Genomic DNA, 19,687 nt, shown 5'->3' with positions numbered 1-19,687 from the left:
CACCTCTACCACCCTTTTGGGTTTGTGTCGGTGTCACCTCTACCAATCTTTGGGTTTGTGTCGGTGTCACCTCTACCAATCTTTGGGTTTGTGTCGGCGTCACCTCTACCAATCTTTGGGTTTGTGTCGGTGTCACCTCTACCACCCTTTTGGGTTTGTGTCATGTCACCTCTACCACCCTTTTGGGTTTGTGTCATGTCACCTCTACCACCCTTTTGGGTTTGTGTCGGTGTCACCTCTACCAATCTTTGGGTTTGTGTCGGTGTCACCTCTACCAATCTTTGGGTTTATGTCGGCGTCACCTCTACCACCCTTTTGGGTTTGTGTCGGTGTCACCTCTACCAATCTTTGGGTTTGTGTCGGTGTCACCTCTACCAATCTTTGGGTTTGTGTCGGCGTCACCTCTACCACCCTTTTGGGTTTGTGTCGGTGTCACCTCTACCAATCTTTGGGTTTGTGTCGGTGTCACCTCTACCAATCTTTGGGTTTGTGTCGGCGTCACCTCTACCACCCTTTTGGGTTTGTGTCGGTGTCACCTCTACCAATCTTTGGGTTTGTGTCGGTGTCACCTCTACCACCCTTTTGGGTTTGTGTCAGTGTCACCTCTCCCAATCTTTGGGTTTGTGTTGGTGTCACCTCTACCAATCTTTGGGTTTGTGTCGGTGTCACCTCTACCAATCTTTGGGTTTGTGTCGGTGTAACCTCTACCACCCTTTTGGGTTTGTGTCAGTGTCACCTCTACCAATCTTTGGGTTTGTGTCAGTGTCACCTCTAACACCCTTTTGGGTTTGTGTCGGCGTCACCTCTACCACCCTTTTGGGTTTGTGTCGGTGTCACTTCTACCAATCTTTGGGTTTGTGTCGGCGTCACCTCTACCAATCTTTGGGTTTGTGTCGGTGTAACCTCTACCACCCTTTTGGGTTTGTGTCAGTGTCACCTCTCCCAATCTTTGGGTTTGTGTTGGTGTCACCTCTACCAATCTTTGTGTTTGTGTCGGTGTCACCTCTACCAATCTTTGGGTTTGTGTCGGCGTCACCTCTACCACCCTTTTGGGTTTGTGTCGGTGTCACCTCTCCCAATCTTTGGGTTTGTGTCGGTGTCACCTCTACCACCCTTTTGGGTTTGTGTCGGTGTCACCTCTACCAATCTTTGGGTTTGTTTTGGTGTCACCTCTACCACCCTTTTGGGTTTGTGTTGGTGCCACCTCTACCAATCTTTGGGTTTGTGTCGGCGTCACCTCTACCACCCTTTTGGGTTTGTGTCGGTGTCACCTCTCCCAATCTTTGGGTTTATGTCGGCGTCACCTCTACCACCCTTTTGGGTTAGTGTTGGTGTCACCTCTACCACCCTTTTGGGTTTGTGTCAGTGTCACCTCTCCCAATCTTTGGGTTTGTGTCGGTGTCACCTCTACCAATCTTTGGGTTTGTGTCGGTGTCACCTCTACCAATCTTTGGGTTTGTGTCGGTGTCACCTCTACCAATCTTTGGGTTTGTGTCGGTGTCACCTCTAACACCCTTTTGGGTTTGTGTTGGTGTCACCTCTACCACCCTTTTGGGTTTGTGTCGGTGTCACTTCTACCAATCTTTGGGTTTGTGTCGGCGTCACCTCTACCACCCTTTTTGGTTTGTGTCGGTGTCACCTCTACCACCCTTTTTGGTTTGTGTCAGTGTCACCTCTCCCAATCTTTGGGTTTGTGTTGGTGTCACCTCTACCAATCTTTGGGTTTGTGTCGGTGTCACCTCTACCAATCTTTGGGTTTGTGTCGGCGTCACCTCTACCAATCTTTGGGTTTGTGTCGGTGTCACCTCTACCAATCTTTGGGTTTGTGTCGGTGTCACCTCTACCACCCTTTTGGGTTTGTTTTGGTGCCACCTCTACCACCCTTTTGGGTTTGTGTCGGTGTCACCTCTGCCAATCTTTGGGTTTGTGTCGGTGTCACCTCTACCACCCTTTTGGGTTTGTGTCGGTGTCACCTCTCCCAATCTTTGGGTTTATGTCGGTGTCACCTCTACCACCCTTTTGGGTTTGTGTTGCTGTCACCTCTACCAATCTTTGGGTTTATGTCGGTGTCACCTCTACCACCCTTTTGGGTTTGTGTTGGTGCCACCTCTACCAATCTTTGGGTTTGTGTCGGTGTCACCTCTACCAATCTTTGGGTTTGTGTCGGTGTCACCTCTACCAATCTTTGGGTTTATGTCGGTGTCACCTCTACCACCCTTTTGGGTTTGTGTTGGTGTCACCTCTACCACCCTTTTGGGTTTGTGTTGGTGCCACCTCTACCACCCTTTTGGGTTTGTGTCGGTGTCACCTCTACCACCCTTTTGGGTTTGTGTCGGTGTCACCTCTACCAATCTTTGGGTTTGTTTTGGTGTCACCTCTACCACCCTTTTGGGTTTGTGTTGGTGCCACCTCTACCACCCTTTTGGGTTTGTGTCGGTGTCACCTCTCCCAATCTTTGGGTTTATGTCGGTGTCACCTCTACCACCCTTTTGGGTTTGTGTCGGTGTCACTTCTACCAATCTTTGGGTTTGTGTCGGCGTCACCTCTACCACCCTTTTGGGTTTGTGTCGGTGTCACTTCTACCAATCTTTGGGTTTGTGTCTGTGTCACCTCTCCCAATCTTTGGGTTTGTGTCGGCGTCACCTCTACCACCCTTTTGGGTTTGTGTCGGTGTCACTTCTACCAATCTTTGGGTTTGTGTCGGCGTCACCTCTACCAATCTTTGGGTTTGTGTTGGTGTCACCTCTACCACCCTTTTGGGTTTGTGTCAGTGTCACCTCTCCCAATCTTTGGGTTTGTGTTGGTGTCACCTCTACCAATCTTTGGGTTTGTGTCGGCGTCACCTCTACCAATCTTTGGGTTTGTGTCGGTGTCACCTCTACCACCCTTTTGGGTTTGTGTCAGTGTCACCTCTCCCAATCTTTGGGTTTGTGTTGGTGTCACCTCTACCAATCTTTGGGTTTGTGTCGGCGTCACCTCTACCAATCTTTGGGTTTGTGTCGGTGTCACCTCTACCACCCTTTTGGGTTTGTGTCGGTGTCACCTCTACCAATCTTTGGGTTTGTTTTGGTGTCACCTCTACCAATCTTTGGGTTTGTGTTGGTGCCACCTCTACCAATCTTTGGGTTTGTGTCGGTGTCACCTCTACCACCCTTTTGGGTTTGTGTCGGTGCCACCTCTACCACCCTTTTGGGTCTGTGTCTGTGTCACCTCTACCAATCTTTGGGTTTGTGTCGGTGTCACCTTTACCAATCTTTGCGTTTGTGTCGGAGTCACCTCTACCAATCTTTGGGTTTGTGTTGGTGCCACCTCTACCACCCTTTTGGGTTTGTGTCGGTGTCACCTCTCCCAATCTTTGGGTTTATGTCGGTGTCACCTCTACCACCCTTTTGGGTTTGTGTTGGTGCCACCTCTACCAATCTTTGGGTTTGTGTCGTGTCACCTCTACTACCCTTTTGGGTTTGTGTCGGTGTCACCTCTACCAATCTTTGGGTTTGTGTTGGTGTCACCTCTCCCAATCTTTGGGTTTGTGTCTGTGTCACCTCTCCCAATCTTTGGGTTTGTGTTGGTGCCACCTCTCCCAATCTTTGGGTTTGTGTCGGTGTCACCTCTACCAATCTTTTGGGTTTGTGTTGGTGCCACCTCTACCACTCTTTTGGGTTTGTGTTGGTGCCACCTCTACCACCCTTTTGGGTTTGTGTTGGTGCCACCTCTACCAATCTTTGGGTTTGTGTTGGTGTCACCTCTACTACCCTTTTGGGTTTGTGTCGGTGTCACCTCTACCACCCTTTTGGGTTTGTGTTGGTGTCACCTCTACCAATCTTTGGGTTTGTGTCGGCTTCACCTCTACCAACCTTTGGGTTTGTGTTGGTGCCATTCTACCAATCTTTGGGTTTGTGTCGTGTCACCTCTACCACCCTTTTGGGTTTGTGTTGGTGTCACCTCTACCACCATTTTGGGTTTGTGTCGGTGCCGCCTCTACCACCCTTTTGGGTTTGTGTCGGTGTCACCTCTAACAATCTTTGGGTTTGTGTCGGTGTCACCTCTACCAATCTTTGCGTTTGTGTCGGCGTCACCTCTCCAAACCCAAAAGGTTGGGAGAGGTGACACAGACACAAACCCAAAAGGTTGGGAGAGGTGACACCGACATAAACCCAAAGATTGGGTTTGTGTAGGCGTCACCTCTCCCAATCTTTGGGTTTGTGTCGGCGTCACCTCTCCCAATCTTTGGGTTTGTGTCGGTGTCACCTCTACCACCCTTTTGGGTTTGTGTCGGTGTCACCTCTACCAATCTTTGGGTTTGTTTTGGTGTCACCTCTACCACCCTTTTGGGTTTGTGTTGGTGCCACCTCTACCACCCTTTTGGGTTTGTGTCGGTGTCACCTCTCCCAATCTTTGGGTTTATGTCGGTGTCACCTCTACCACCCTTTTGGGTTTGTGTCGGTGTCACTTCTACCAATCTTTGGGTTTGTGTCGGTGTCACCTCTCCCAATCTTTGGGTTTGTGTCGGCGTCACCTCTACCACCCTTTTGGGTTTGTGTCGGTGTCACTTCTACCAATCTTTGGGTTTGTGTCGGCGTCACCTCTACCAATCTTTGGGTTTGTGTTGGTGTCACCTCTACCACCCTTTTGGGTTTGTGTCAGTGTCACCTCTCCCAATCTTTGGGTTTGTGTTGGTGTCACCTCTACCAATCTTTGGGTTTGTGTCGGCGTCACCTCTACCAATCTTTGGGTTTGTGTCGGTGTCACCTCTACCACCCTTTTGGGTTTGTGTCAGTGTCACCTCTCCCAATCTTTGGGTTTGTGTTGGTGTCACCTCTACCAATCTTTGGGTTTGTGTCGGCGTCACCTCTACCAATCTTTGGGTTTGTGTCGGTGTCACCTCTACCACCCTTTTGGGTTTGTGTCAGTGTCACCTCTCCCAATCTTTGGGTTTGTGTTGGTGTCACCTCTACCAATCTTTGGGTTTGTGTCGGCGTCACCTCTACCAATCTTTGGGTTTGTGTCGGTGTCACCTCTACCACCCTTTTGGGTTTGTGTCGGTGTCACCTCTACCAATCTTTGGGTTTGTTTTGGTGTCACCTCTACCAATCTTTGGGTTTGTGTTGGTGCCACCTCTACCAATCTTTGGGTTTGTGTCGGTGTCACCTCTACCACCCTTTTGGGTTTGTGTCGGTGCCACCTCTACCACCCTTTTGGGTCTGTGTCTGTGTCACCTCTACCAATCTTTGGGTTTGTGTCGGTGTCACCTTTACCAATCTTTGCGTTTGTGTCGGAGTCACCTCTACCAATCTTTGGGTTTGTGTTGGTGCCACCTCTACCACCCTTTTGGGTTTGTGTCGGTGTCACCTCTCCCAATCTTTGGGTTTATGTCGGTGTCACCTCTACCACCCTTTTGGGTTTGTGTTGGTGCCACCTCTACCAATCTTTGGGTTTGTGTCGTGTCACCTCTACTACCCTTTTGGGTTTGTGTCGGTGTCACCTCTCCCAATCTTTGGGTTTGTGTCTGTGTCACCTCTCCCAATCTTTGGGTTTGTGTTGGTGCCACCTCTCCCAATCTTTGGGTTTGTGTCGGTGTCACCTCTACCAATCTTTTGGGTTTGTGTTGGTGCCACCTCTACCACTCTTTTGGGTTTGTGTTGGTGCCACCTCTACCACCCTTTTGGGTTTGTGTTGGTGCCACCTCTACCAATCTTTGGGTTTGTGTCATGTCACCTCTACTACCCTTTTGGGTTTGTGTCGGTGTCACCTCTACCAATCTTTGGGTTTGTGTTGGTGTCACCTCTCCCAATCTTTGGGTTTATGTCGGTGTCACCTCTACCACCCTTTTGGGTTTGTGTTGGTGCCACCTCTACCAATCTTTGGGTTTGTGTCGTGTCACCTCTACTACCCTTTTGGGTTTGTGTCGGTGTCACCTCTACCAATCTTTGGGTTTGTGTTGGTGTCACCTCTCCCAATCTTTGGGTTTGTGTCTGTGTCACCTCTCCCAATCTTTGGGTTTGTGTTGGTGCCACCTCTCCCAATCTTTGGGTTTGTGTCGGTGTCACCTCTACCAATCTTTTGGGTTTGTGTTGGTGCCACCTCTACCACTCTTTTGGGTTTGTGTTGGTGCCACCTCTACCACCCTTTTGGGTTTGTGTTGGTGCCACCTCTACCAATCTTTGGGTTTGTGTCATGTCACCTCTACTACCCTTTTGGGTTTGTGTCGGTGTCACCTCTACCACCCTTTTGGGTTTGTGTTGGTGTCACCTCTACCACCATTTTGGGTTTGTGTCGGTGTCACCTCTACCAATCTTTGGGTTTGTGTCGGTGTCACCTCTACCAACCTTTGGGTTTGTGTCGGTGCCGCCTCTACCACCCTTTTGGGATTGTGTTGGTGTCACCTCTACCAATCTTTGGGTTTGTGTCGGTTTCACCTCTACCAACCTTTGGGTTTGTGTCGGTGTCACCTCTACCACCCTTTTGGGTTTGTGTTGGTGTCACCTCTACCAATCTTTGGGTTTGTGTCGGCTTCACCTCTACCAACCTTTGGGTTTGTGTTGGTGCCATTCTACCAATCTTTGGGTTTGTGTCGTGTCACCTCTACCACCATTTTGGGTTTGTGTCGGTGCCGCCTCTACCACCCTTTTGGGTTTGTGTCGGTGTCACCTCTAACAATCTTTGGGTTTGTGTCGGTGTCACCTCTACCAATCTTTGCGTTTGTGTCGGCGTCACCTCTCCAAACCCAAAAGGTTGGGAGAGGTGACACAGACACAAACCCAAAAGGTTGGGAGAGGTGACACCGACATAAACCCAAAGATTGGGTTTGTGTAGGCGTCACCTCTCCCAATCTTTGGGTTTGTGTCGGCGTCACCTCTCCCAATCTTTGGGTTTATTTTGTCGTCACCTCTCCCAATCTTTGGGTTTGTGTCGGCGTCACCTCTCCCAATCTTTGGGTTTATGTCGGCGTCACCTCTCCCAATCTTTGGGTTTATGTCGGCGTCACCTCTCCCAATCTTTGGGTTTCTACTGTATGGGCCACATTAACTTCTAATTGTCTCTCCAGTCCAGGATTTACCAACAATAGAAGATGAAAGGAGAAACAGAATTTATTGGATAGGTAGTACAATGGCTGAACACACATCATAAACACAGATAGACAGACAGACATTCGGATGACTTATGGTGGCCGTGGCCAAGTCATTGCATAACAGGCAGACTTTGTGCAAAGTAACAGTATACAGAGAATCAATAACACAATATAAAGCATAACTGATTCATTTTAAAGTGCACCTGTTGTAGGACCCATAAAGGTTCCCCATTGTCAGGCAAGACATGTTGATTGTTAGGAACTAGAAAGCTGTAACCAGAGACGATGGACTCAGAACCAGAACATGATTCTGTATTGGTGGCAGTGTGAATCTCACAGGAGCGAAGTGACCCAACAAACATTCTCTGGACTTTACTTCCACTGGTTTGGATGGAACACGGCTGGGGCAATATGAAGACATTTCAGCCCCATGTACTTGTTTGGATGGAACACGGCTGGGGCAATATGAAGACATTTCAGCCCCATGTACTTGTTTGGATGGAACACGGCTGGGGCAATATGAAGACATTTCAGCTCCATGTACATGTTTGGATGGAACACGGCTGGGGCAATATGAAGACATTTCAGCTCCATGTACATGTTTGGATGGAACATGGCTGGGGCAATATGAAGACATTTCAGCCCCATGTACATGTTTGGATGGAATGCGGCTGGGGCAATATGAAGACATTTCAGCTCCATGAACATGTTTGGATGGAACACGGCTGGGGCAATATGAAGACATTTCAGCCCCATGTACTGGTTTGGATGGAACACGGCTGGGGCAATATGAAGACATTTCAGCCCCATGTACATGTTTGGATGGAATACGGCTGGGGCAATATGAAGACATTTCAGCCCCATGTACATGTTTGGATGGAACACGGCTGGGGCAATATGAAGACATTTCAGCACCATGTACATGTTTGGATGGAACACGGCTGGGGCAATATGAAGACATTTCAGCTCCATGTACATGTTTGGATGGAACACGGCTGGGGCAATATGAAGACATTTCAGCCCCATGTACATGTTTGGATGGAACACGGCTGGGGCAATATGAAGACATTTCAGCCCCATGTACATGTTTGGATGGAACACGGCTGGGGCAATATGAAGACATTTCAGCCCCATGTACATGTTTGGATGGAACACGGCTGGGGCAATATGAAGACATTTCAGCACCATGTACATGTTTGGATGGAACACGGCTGGGGCAATATGAAGACATTTCAGCACCATGTACATGTTTGGATGGAACACGGCTGGGGCAATATGAAGACATTTCAGCCCCATGTACATGTTTGGATGGAACACGGCTGGGGCAATATGAAGACATTTCAGCCCCATGTACATGTTTGGATGGAACACGGCTGGGGCAATATGAAGACATTTCAGCCCCATGTACATGTTTGGATGGAACACGGCTGGGGCAATATGAAGACATTTCAGCACCATGTACATGTTTGGATGGAACACGGCTGGGGCAATATGAAGACATTTCAGCACCATGTACATGTTTGGATGGAACACGGCTGGGGCAATATGAAGACATTTCAGCACCATGTACATGTTTGGATGGAACACGGCTGGGGCAATATGAAGACATTTCAGCCCCATGTACATGTTTGGATGGAATACGGCTGGGGCAATATGAAGACATTTCAGCCCCATGTACATGTTTGGATGGCATCTCATGTCGGAGCGGTGATGGAAGGACTTCTTCCTGCCTGTGGGTAGGTGGCACTCAGTACAAAGAGCTCATCTTCATGAGATACAACCAATGTATGACCAAGAAGCTCCAAGTCCATCTTCTCATTGGATGGTGGAGCTGGCCGGCACACAACCATAGTTGTAGACATATCTTCTACGACAGGGAGAAGACAGATACCCTCACGGGGGTCACAGATGGAAGATTTATATGCATCCTCCTGATGATGGTCCAAGATGGAAACAAACATCGAGTAATGAATGAATGGAAGAGAGATGGAAAAGGAATAATGATTGAATGGAAGAGGGATGGAGACAAACATCGAGTAATGAATGAATGGAAGAGAGATGGAAACGGAATAATGACCTGAATGGAAGAGGGATGGAAACGGAATAATGATTGAATGGAAGAGAGATGGAAATGGAATAATGAATGAATGGAAGAGAGATGGAAACTGAATAATGACCTGAATGGAAGAGGGATGGAAACGGAATAATGACCTGAATGGAAGAGGGATGGAAACGGAATAAAGACCTGAATGGAAGAGGGATGGAAACGGAATAAAGACCTGAATGGAAGAGGGGTGGAAACGGAATAATGATTGAATGGAAGAGAGATGGAAACAAACATCGAGTAATGTCTGAATGAATGGAATGGAAGAGGGATGGATACAGTGTAATGAATGAATGGAAGAGGGATGGATACAGCGTAATGAATGAATGGAAGAGGGATGGATACAGCGTAATGAATGAATGGAAGAGGGATGGATACAGAATAATGAATGAATGGAAGAGGGATGGATACAGAATAATGAATGAATGGAAGAGGGATGGATACAGCGTAATGAATGAATGGAAGAGGGATGGATACAGAATAATGAATGAATGGAAGAGGGATGGATACAGAATAATGAATGAATGGAAGAGGGATGGATACAGCGTAATGAATGAATGGAAGAGGGATGGATACAGAATAATGAATGAATGGAAGAGGGATGGATACAGAATAATGAATGAAAGGAAGAGGGATGGATACAGCGTAATGAATGAATGGAAGAGGGATGGATACAGCGTAATGAATGAATGGAAGAGGGATGGATACAGCGTAATGAATGAATGGAAGAGGGATGGATACAGCGTAATGAATGAATGGAAGAGGGATGGATACAGCGTAATGAATGAATGGAAGAGGGATGGATACAGCGTAATGAATGAATGGAAGAGGGATGGATACAGAATAATGAATGAATGGAAGAGGGATGGATACAGAATAATGAATGAAAGGAAGAGGGATGGATACAGCGTAATGAATGAATGGAAGAGGGATGGATACAGCGTAATGAATGAATGGAAGAGGGATGGATACAGCGTAATGAATGAATGGAAGAGGGATGGATACAGCGTAATGAATGAATGGAAGAGGGATGGATACAGCGTAATGAATGAATAGAAGAGGGATGGATACAGCGTAATGAATGAATGGAAGAGGGATGGATGCAGAGTAATGAATGAATGGAAGAGGGATGGATACAGCGTAATAAATGAATGGAAGAGGGATGGATACAGCGTAATGAATGAATGGAAGAGGGATGGATACAGAGTAATGAATGAATGGAAGAGGGATGGATACAGCGTAATGAATGAATGGAAGAGGGATGGATACAGCGTAATGAATGCTCAGACAACAGCCCTCAATGCCTCTTCTCATAGAGGAACGTGTTGCAGGATAAATTGAAGGGCGTTCCACATACAGGTCCAGCTCTATGGCACACAAGCACAGGTGCGGCAGGAACATGTATGTACAATGTTAGGGGACATGGAGAAGAGGGGGGACACTGTGATGGCACGTGTGGCGAGAAGCTTTTCATTCATCTTCTAATGATGGTCCATAGTGAAGGAGTGATGACAAGGTAGTAATGAATGCTTATGGTGGAATAGTGATGGAAGTAGGATGTGATGAATGCTCGGCCCAAATGTCACCTGAAGGTCAGAGTGTATTGGTTGTTGGTACCGAACAGAACGCTCACCCAGATGATGTGAAAAGTCGCGGGTGAACACAATTTTGGTCCATCTCCAGCTATTTCCATATCTTATGATGGCGGCTCACGCTGGAGTGGTGATGAAAGGACTGAGCACATCCGTGTTCCAGTTGGTTCATGTATACAGGAGGTATACAGGTTCATGTATACATCTAGGAGAAATATCTGGAGAAGCTCTGTGTGCCTCTACTTGTGGGGCTAAAGATTTAGAGAATGAGGCAAACGCAACCAGAACTAGATGCACATAACTTATCTCATATGTCATAATACGTGAGGTTGAAAAAAGACACAAGTCCATCAAGTCCAACCTATGTGTGTGATTATATGTCAGTATTACATTGTATATCCCTATATACTGTGGTCGTTCAGGTGATTATCGAATTGTTTTTTGAAATTCTCTATGCTCCCTGCTGAAACCACTGCAAGTCCTTTTTAATGCCAATATTCTGTGAGCTTTGTTAGCAGCAGCTTGGCATTGCTGAGCCCATCATCTACTAGGACCCCCAGGTCCTCCTCCATCCTAGATCCCCCCCAGAGGTTCTCCTCCCCCCAGGTCCTTCTCCATCCTACACCCCCCAGAGGTTCTCCTCCCAGGTCCTTCTCCATCCTACATCCCCCCAGAGGTTCTCCCCCCAGGTCCTCCTCCATCCTAGACCCCCCCAGAGGTTCTCCTCCCAGGTCCTTCTCCATCCTAGATCCCCCCCAGAGGTTCTCCTCCCAGGTCCTTCTCCATCCTAGACCCCCCCAGAGGTTCTCCTCCCAGGTCCTTCTCCATCCTAGATCCCCCCCAGAGGTTCTCCCCCCAGGTCCTTCTCCATCCTACATCCCCCCAGAGGTTCTCCTCCCAGGTCCTTCTCCATCCTACATCCCCCCAGAGGTTCTCCCCCCAGGTCCTCCTCCATCCTAGACCCCCCCAGAGGTTCTCCTCCCAGGTCCTTCTCCATCCTAGATCCCCCCCAGAGGTTCTCCTCCCAGGTCCTTCTCCATCCTAGACCCCCCCAGAGGTTCTCCTCCCAGGTCCTTCTCCATCCTAGATCCCCCCCAGAGGTTCTCCTCCCAGGTCCTTCTCCATCCTACATCCCCCCAGAGGTTCTCCTCCCAGGTCCTTCTCCATCCTACATCCCCCCAGAGGTTCTCCTCCCAGGTCCTTCTCCATCCTAGATCCCCCCCAGAGGTTCTCCTCCCAGGTCCTTCTCCATCCTAGACCCCCCCAGAGGTTCTCCCCCTAATGAGTAGATTGCATTCAGATTTTTGCCACCCAAATGCTTTGCTTTACATTTCTCTACATTGAACCTCATTTGCCATGTAGTTGCCCCTCCCCCCATTCATTTGTTCAGATCTTCTTGTAAGGTTTCCCCATCCTGCGGAGAAGTTATTGCCCTGCTTAGCTTAGTATCATCCGCAAATACAGAGATTGAACTGTTTCCCCCATCCCCATCCTCCAGGTCGTTTATGAACAAATTAAATAGGATTGGTCCCAGCACAGAACCCTGGGGGACCCCACTACCCACCCCGACCATTCTGAGTACTCCCCATTTATCATCACCCTCTGAACTCGCCCTTGTATCCAGTTTTCGGTCCATGTACTCTGACATAGAAGAAATGGGGGCTAAGTTGGTGTTGCTCTGCTGAGAGAGGACCAAGCTTCATGTGCATCTTTCATTGGTCTCTAATACAGGAGTCATGACCTAATATCTAAAATAATACAAGAAAGAAATGGACAAAACAAAGGTGATAAACAGAAGAATAAGCCTTGTGTGCACATTCTAATGGTCATTTATGGTGGAGCAGTGATTGAAACTTATTTTTTATATAGGATGAAACGGAGAGTTCTGATGGTGCTCACATCTAGAGGAGCTTGGATCTATGTTTGGATCTATGTGTATCTCATGAAGATATTCATGGTGGATCAGTACACACAAATGGAATAAGCCCAAGTATCAAACCGCATCACATTATTCCCAACCAAATCCTTCGGGAAACCTTGTTCTCTATGTTCAGCCTTTCTCTAGCCCTGATGAAGGGGGCCGGGGGAACTCATGAAATGTGTTGGCTTTTAAACAGGCACTACAAATAATAAACTATTTAGACCATTTTTTAGAGTGATGCTCCTCTTTTTTTTACTCTTGGAGTACAAACAACTCATAAATCATATAAGACGAGAAGGACAGAAGCCACGATTGTGTTCACATCCAGAGGAGCTCTATGTGCATCTGCTGGTGGAATTCATGGTGGAGCAGAAATTGAAACACACAACTCAACTCTTATATGAAATTGGAAATATGGTGGTGCTCACATTTAAAAGGAGCTCAATCTCCATGTGTGCCTTCTTATGGACATTCACGGTGGTGAAGCGATTGAACTTCACACAACTCATCTATCATCTGAAATAAGACAAACAGCAACCATAACTGCTCACATCTAGGAGGATCTGGAGCTCCATGTGTACCTTCTGATGACATCTCATGGTGGAGCAGGGACTGAAGCAAACACAGGTCATCCATCATATTAAAGAAGGATAGAAACCATAGCTGTGCCCATGTCTAGAGGAGCTGGAGTTTCCTGTGTACCTTTTGATGGACCTTCATAATGGAGAAGTGATTGAAGGTCCACTCATCTCATCTATCATAATAAATGAGAGGAACAAAATCCCTTGACATGTATACCTTCTGATGGACCTTCATGGTGGGGAAGTGTTTGAAGTGCTTAGGCTCCATGTGTATGTTCTGATGGACCTTCGTGGTAGAGAAGTGATTGAAGTGCTTAGGCTCCATGTGTATGTTCTGATGGACCTTCGTGGTAGAGAAGTGATTGAAGTGCTTAGGCTCCATGTGTATGTTCTGATGGACCTTCGTTGTAGAGAAGTGATTGAAGTGCTTAGGCTCCATGTGTATGTTCTGATGGACCTTCGTGGTAGAGAAGTGTTTGAAGTGCTTAGGCTCCATGTGTATGTTCTGATGGACCTTCGTGGTGGAGAAGTGATTGAAGTGCTTAAGCTCCATGTGTATGTTCTGATGGACCTTCGTGGTAGAGAAGTGATTGAAGTGCTTAGGCTCCATGTGTATGTTCTGATGGACCTTCGTGGTAGAGAAGTGTTTGAAGTGCTTAGGCTCCATGTGTATGTTCTGATGGACCTTCGTGGTGGAGAAGTGATTGAAGTGCTTAGGCTCCATGTGTATGTTCTGATGGACCTTCGTGGTAGAGAAGTGATTGAAGTGCTTAAGCTCCATGTGTATGTTCTGATGGACCTTCGTGGTAGAGAAGTGATTAAAGTGCTTAAGCTCCATGTGTATGTTCTGATGGACCTTCGTGGTAGAGAAGTGATTGAAGTGCTTAGGCTCCATATGTATGTTCTGATGGACCTTCGTGGTGGAGAAGTGATTGAAGTGCTTAGGCTCCATGTGTATGTTCTGATGGACCTTCGTGGTAGAGAAGTGATTGAAGGTCCACTCATCTCATCTATCATAATAAATGAGAGGAACAAAAGCCGTGACATGTGTACCTTCTGATGGACCTTTATGGTGGGGAAGTGTTTGAAGTGCTTAAGCTCCATGTGTATGTTCTGATGGACCTTCGTGGTAGAGAAGTCATTGAAGTGCTTAAGCTCCATGTGTATGTTCTGATGGACCTTTGTGGTGGGGAAGTGATTGAAGTGCTTAAGCTCCATGTGTATGTTCTGATGGACCTTTGTGGTGGGGAAGTGATTGAAGTGCTTAAGCTCCATGTGTATGTTCTGATGGACCTTCGTGGTAGAGAAGTGATTGAAGTGCTTAGGCTCCATGTGTATGTTCTGATGGACCTTCGTGGTAGAGAAGTGATTGAAGTGCTTAGGCTCCATGTGTATGTTCTGATGGACCTTCGTGGTAGAGAAGTGATTGAAGTGCTTAGGCTCCATGTGTATGTTCTGATGGACCTTCGTGGTGGAGAAGTGATTGAAGTGCTTAGGCTCCATGTGTATGTTCTGATGGACCTTCGTGGTAGAGAAGTGATTGAAGTGCTTAGGCTCCATGTGTATGTTCTGATGGACCTTCGTGGTAGAGAAGTGATTGAAGTGCTTAGGCTCCATGTGTATGTTCTGATGGACCTTCGTGGTGGAGAAGTGATTGAAGTGCTTAGGCTCCATGTGTATGTTCTGATGGACCTTCGTTGTAGAGAAGTGATTGAAGGTCCACTCATCTCATCTATCATAATAAATGAGAGGAACAAAAGCCGTGACATGTGTACCTTCTGATGGACCTTTATGGTGGGGAAGTGTTTGAAGTGCTTAAGCTCCATGTGTATGTTCTGATGGACCTTCGTGGTAGAGAAGTCATTGAAGTGCTTAAGCTCCATGTGTATGTTCTGATGGACCTTTGTGGTGGGGAAGTGATTGAAGTGCTTAAGCTCCATGTGTATGTTCTGATGGACCTTTGTGGTGGGGAAGTGATTGAAGTGCTTAAGCTCCATGTGTATGTTCTGATGGACCTTCGTGGTGGAGAAGTGATTGAAGTGCTTAAGCTCCATGTGTATGTTCTGATGGACCTTCGTGGTAGAGAAGTGATTGAAGTGCTTAGGCTCCATGTGTATGTTCTGATGGACCTTCGTGGTAGAGAAGTGATTGAAGTGCTTAAGCTCCATGTGTATGTTCTGATGGACCTTCGTGGTGGAGAAGTGATTGAAGTGCTTAAGCTCCATGTGTATGTTCTGATGGACCTTCGTGGTAGAGAAGTGATTGAAGTGCTTAAGCTCCATGTGTATGTTCTGATGGACCTTCGTGGTGGAGAAGTGATTGAAGTTCACTCATCTCATCTATCATATTAAACAAGATGAACAGAAGCCGTGACGGTGTTCACATCTGGAGGAACTCAAGCGCCATGTGTACTTTCTGATGACAATTTTCATGGTGAAGCATTGATTGAAGCAAATACAGAAATTACAATGGGGCTCACATCTAGAGGGGCTGGAGTTTCATATGTATCTTCTGATGGACCTTTATGGTGGAGAAATGATTGAAGAGCACACAGCTTATTTCTCATATGAAAGGAGATGGAAAGAATTATGAATGTTCTCACATCTAGAGAAGCTCGAGCTCGATGTGCATCGTCTGGTGGCGGCTCATGGTGGAGCAATGATTGAAGCTCATCTGTGGTATAAAATAGGACAGGAATTATGAATGTTCTCACATCTAGAGAAGCTCGAGCTCGATGTGCATCGTCTGGTGGCGGCTCATGGTGGAGCAATGATTGAAGCTCATCTGTGGTATAAAATAATACAGGAATTATGAATGTTGTCACATCTATAGAAGCTCGAGCTCGATGTGCATCTTCTGGTGGCGGCTCATGGTGGAGCAATGATTGAAGCTCATCTGTGGTATAAAATAATACAGGAATTATGAATGTTCTCACATCTAGAGAAGCTCGAGCTCGATGTGCATCGTCTGGTGGCGGCTCATGGTGGAGCAATGATTGAAGCTCATCTGTGGTATAAAATAGGACAGGAATTATGAATGTTCTCACATCTAGAGAAGCTTGAGTTCCATGTGCATCGTCTGGTGGCTGCTCATGGTGGAGCAATGATTGAAGCTCATCTGTGGTATAAAATAGGACAGGAATTATGAATGTGCTCACATCTAGAGAAGCTTGAGTTCCATGTGCATCGTCTTGTGGCGGCTCATGGTCGAGCAATGATTGAAGCTCATCTGTGGTATAAAATAGGACAGGAATTATGAATGTTCTCACATCTAGAGAAGCTCGAGCTCGATGTGCATCTTCTGGTGGAGCAATGATTGAAGCTCATCTGTGGTATAAAATAGGACAGGAATTATGAATGTGCTCACATCTATAGAAGCTCGAGCTCGATGTGCATCTTCTGGTGGCGGTTCATGGTGAAGCAATGATTGAAGCTCATCTGTGGTATAAAATAGGACAGGAATTATGAATGTTCTCACATCTAGAGAAGCTCGAGCTCGATGTGCATCTTCTGGTGGAGCAATGATTGAAGCTCATCTGTGGTATAAAATAGGACAGGAATTATGAATGTTCTCACATCTAGAGAAGCTCGAGCTCGATGTGCATCTTCTGGTGGAGCAATGATTGAAGCTCATCTGTGGTATAAAATAGGACAGGAATTATGAATGTGCTCACATCTATAGAAGCTCGAGCTCGATGTGCATCTTCTGGTGGCGGCTCATGTTGGAACAATGGCGGAAGGACTTTCCACAATCTTTACACTTGTAAGGCTTCTCCCCAGTATGGACACGGTGATGTTTCTTTAGTTCAGAGCTGAGGATAAAGCTTTTTCTGCACACTTCGCAGGTAAATGGGCGCTCACCTGTGTGGGTTCTCCGGTGGCGTATAATTTGGGATCTCTGACTAAAGCTTTTCCCACAGTCTGTACAAGTAAATGGTTTAATGCCGGAATGAGTTCTTTGGTGTATGACGAGGTCTGAGCTGCGGATGAAGCTGTTTCCGCACTCAGTACATATAAAGGGCTTTTCACCCGTGTGGGTCCTATAATGAACCATGAGGTCGGCACTCTGGCTGAACCGCCGTCCACATTCGATACAAGCATATGGTTTTTCACCTGTGTGAATTCGCTCATGGTTCTTCAGCCCAGAATTCTGGCTGAATTGTTTCCCACAGTAAACGCAGGCGTACGGCTTTTCCCCGGTGTGGATGCGTTCATGTTTGCGAAGAACAGAACTTCGTCCAAAGTGTTTCCCGCAGAAGATGCAGCCATACGGCTTCTCACCGGTGTGGGAACGTTGATGAACGATGAGATTGGACTTCCCAATAAATGTTTTACCACAATCCGCACACTCAAACTCTTTCCCTGATCGCTTCTGTTCTGCTGAGCGGATTTTAGGGTCACCATCACATACTTTACTACTGGCAGTAAGAACAACTCCGGGACTATATGGGTTGTGCAGCTGGCGGTGCTCAATGTATGACGTCTCCTGAGAAAAGCTTTGACCACACTCGATACAAATATACGACCCAAAATCCACAGCTAGAGCCGACTCGGAACACTCCTCACTCTCCGACCCACCAAACACAAGGCCGTGGTTTAATATGGTTCTCCTCTGACTGCTAGGGATTGTTAGGTGCCCAAATGCCCTGCAACCAATAGGAACATTGGCTGACAGGACCTTCACAGGGTCACACCTTGTCCTGCGGTTTCTTCTCCTTGGAGTTTGCAGCAGAAAATCGTCTGTTGTGTGAGCTGTGCCTGTGGATGGGATGGCGTTCCTTGGGGGACCGGAATCACCAACTGAAGAGAAAATGAGATAGAAAAGAAGATTCAATGAAATAAACAAAACCTAGAACTTAGTTACCATTATATTCCATTACCCACCTGTTCAGTATTACCATTATATACCATTACCCACATGTTCTGTTACCATTATATTCCATTACCCACATGTTCTGTTACCATTATATTCCATTACCCACATGTTCAGTATTACCATTATATTCCATTACCCACATGTTCTGTTACCATTATATACCATTTCCCACATGTTCAGTATTACCATTATATACCATTACCATTATATACCATTACCCACATGTTCTGTTACCATTATATTCCATTACCCACATGTTCAGTATTACCATTATATACCATTACCCACATGTTCTGTTACCATTATATACCATTACCCACATGTTCTGTTACCATTATATACCATTACCCACATGTTCTGTTACCATTATATACCATTACCCACATGTTCTGTTACCATTATATACCATTACCCACATGTTCTGTTACCATTATATTCCATTACCCACATGCTCTGTTACCATTATATTCCATTACCCACATGTTCTGTTACCATTATATACCATTACCCACATGTTCTGTTACCATTATATTCCATTACCCACATGTTCTGTTACCATTATATAACATTACCCACATGTTCCATTATATACCATTACCCACATGTTCCATTATATTCCATTACCCACATGTTCAGTATTACCTTTATATTCCATTACCCACATGTTCCATTATATACCATTACCCACATGTTCCGTTACCATTATATACCATTACCCACATGTTCCGTTACCATTATATACCATTAGTAGGGTTAGCCTTTCCGAATCCTTCGCAGGATTAACCCAGTGGCTTGCACGTTGGACCTTCCTCCTTGTATACGCATCTCAAATGTGTTTCATGTCTCCTTATTGAAACCGTTGGTCTGCAACCGATTTACCACCTTGGTGCCATGCCCTCACCCTATTCAGATTGAGAAACATGAGTAGTATGAGGTACAGTCCATTGTTGACTCCCATAGGTTCCATGGGAGCATACAGTATCTGGTGCATTGGAAGGGGTACAGTCCAGAGGAACGCTCCTGGGTTTCATCCTCTGACGTACATGCCCCTGTCCTCTTCCACGAGTTCCATAGACTTTTCCCCTCAAGCCCGGTGGTCCTCAGAGGGAGAGGGGTCATTGTGGAGGGGGTACTGTCAGGGCTGGCTTAGCCCTTCCTTCTCTGGGCTGGCCGGTCAGCTGTAGGGTAATTGCCAGCTCTCATCTCTCTCCACAGTTACCAGCTGTTCCTGATGATGCTCGTCTGACCTGCCTACTTAAAGCTGTCCAGCTCATTTCATCTCTGCCTTTGCCTTGGTCACATCACAAGAAACCATCTCCTGCGTTTCTGTTTAAAGACTGGCTTGCTGACATCCCTTCTGGCTCCTTATCCTGCTTGCAGTTGCTCTCCTTGGATCCCTGGCTTCTGGCCTGGCTGACTACCCGATCTGGTTATTGAACTCTGGCCTGGCTGACTACCCGATCTGGTTATTGAACTCTGGCCTGGCTGACTACTCGATCCGGTTACTGGACTCTGGCTACGCTTTCTCTATTTACCTTTTTATTT

At 46.7% G+C, this 19,687-nt stretch overlaps 1 protein-coding gene across 1 annotated transcript in view; it reads right to left on the bottom strand.

The window, feature by feature from the left end:
* Positions 1–12,911: 12,911 nt before the first annotated feature.
* The window catches only part of LOC143995703 (uncharacterized), a 42,788-nt gene continuing 36,012 nt past the window's right edge, over positions 12,912–19,687 (bottom strand). The window contains exon 5 of the mRNA XM_077490451.1: positions 12,912–18,066. Coding sequence (XP_077346577.1) covers positions 16,943–18,066 — 1,124 coding nt within the window. The 3' untranslated portion in view covers positions 12,912–16,942. The remainder of the gene's footprint in view (positions 18,067–19,687) is intronic.

Source organism: Lithobates pipiens, unplaced genomic scaffold, assembly GCF_037356315.1.
Source record: "Lithobates pipiens isolate NorthernLeopardFrog02 unplaced genomic scaffold, aLitPip1_a1.2 Scaffold_185, whole genome shotgun sequence".
Lineage (NCBI taxonomy): Eukaryota > Metazoa > Chordata > Amphibia > Anura > Ranidae > Lithobates > Lithobates pipiens.
Note: the sequence above shows the minus strand (reverse complement) of the source record. Positions and strands in the feature narration are given on the sequence as shown.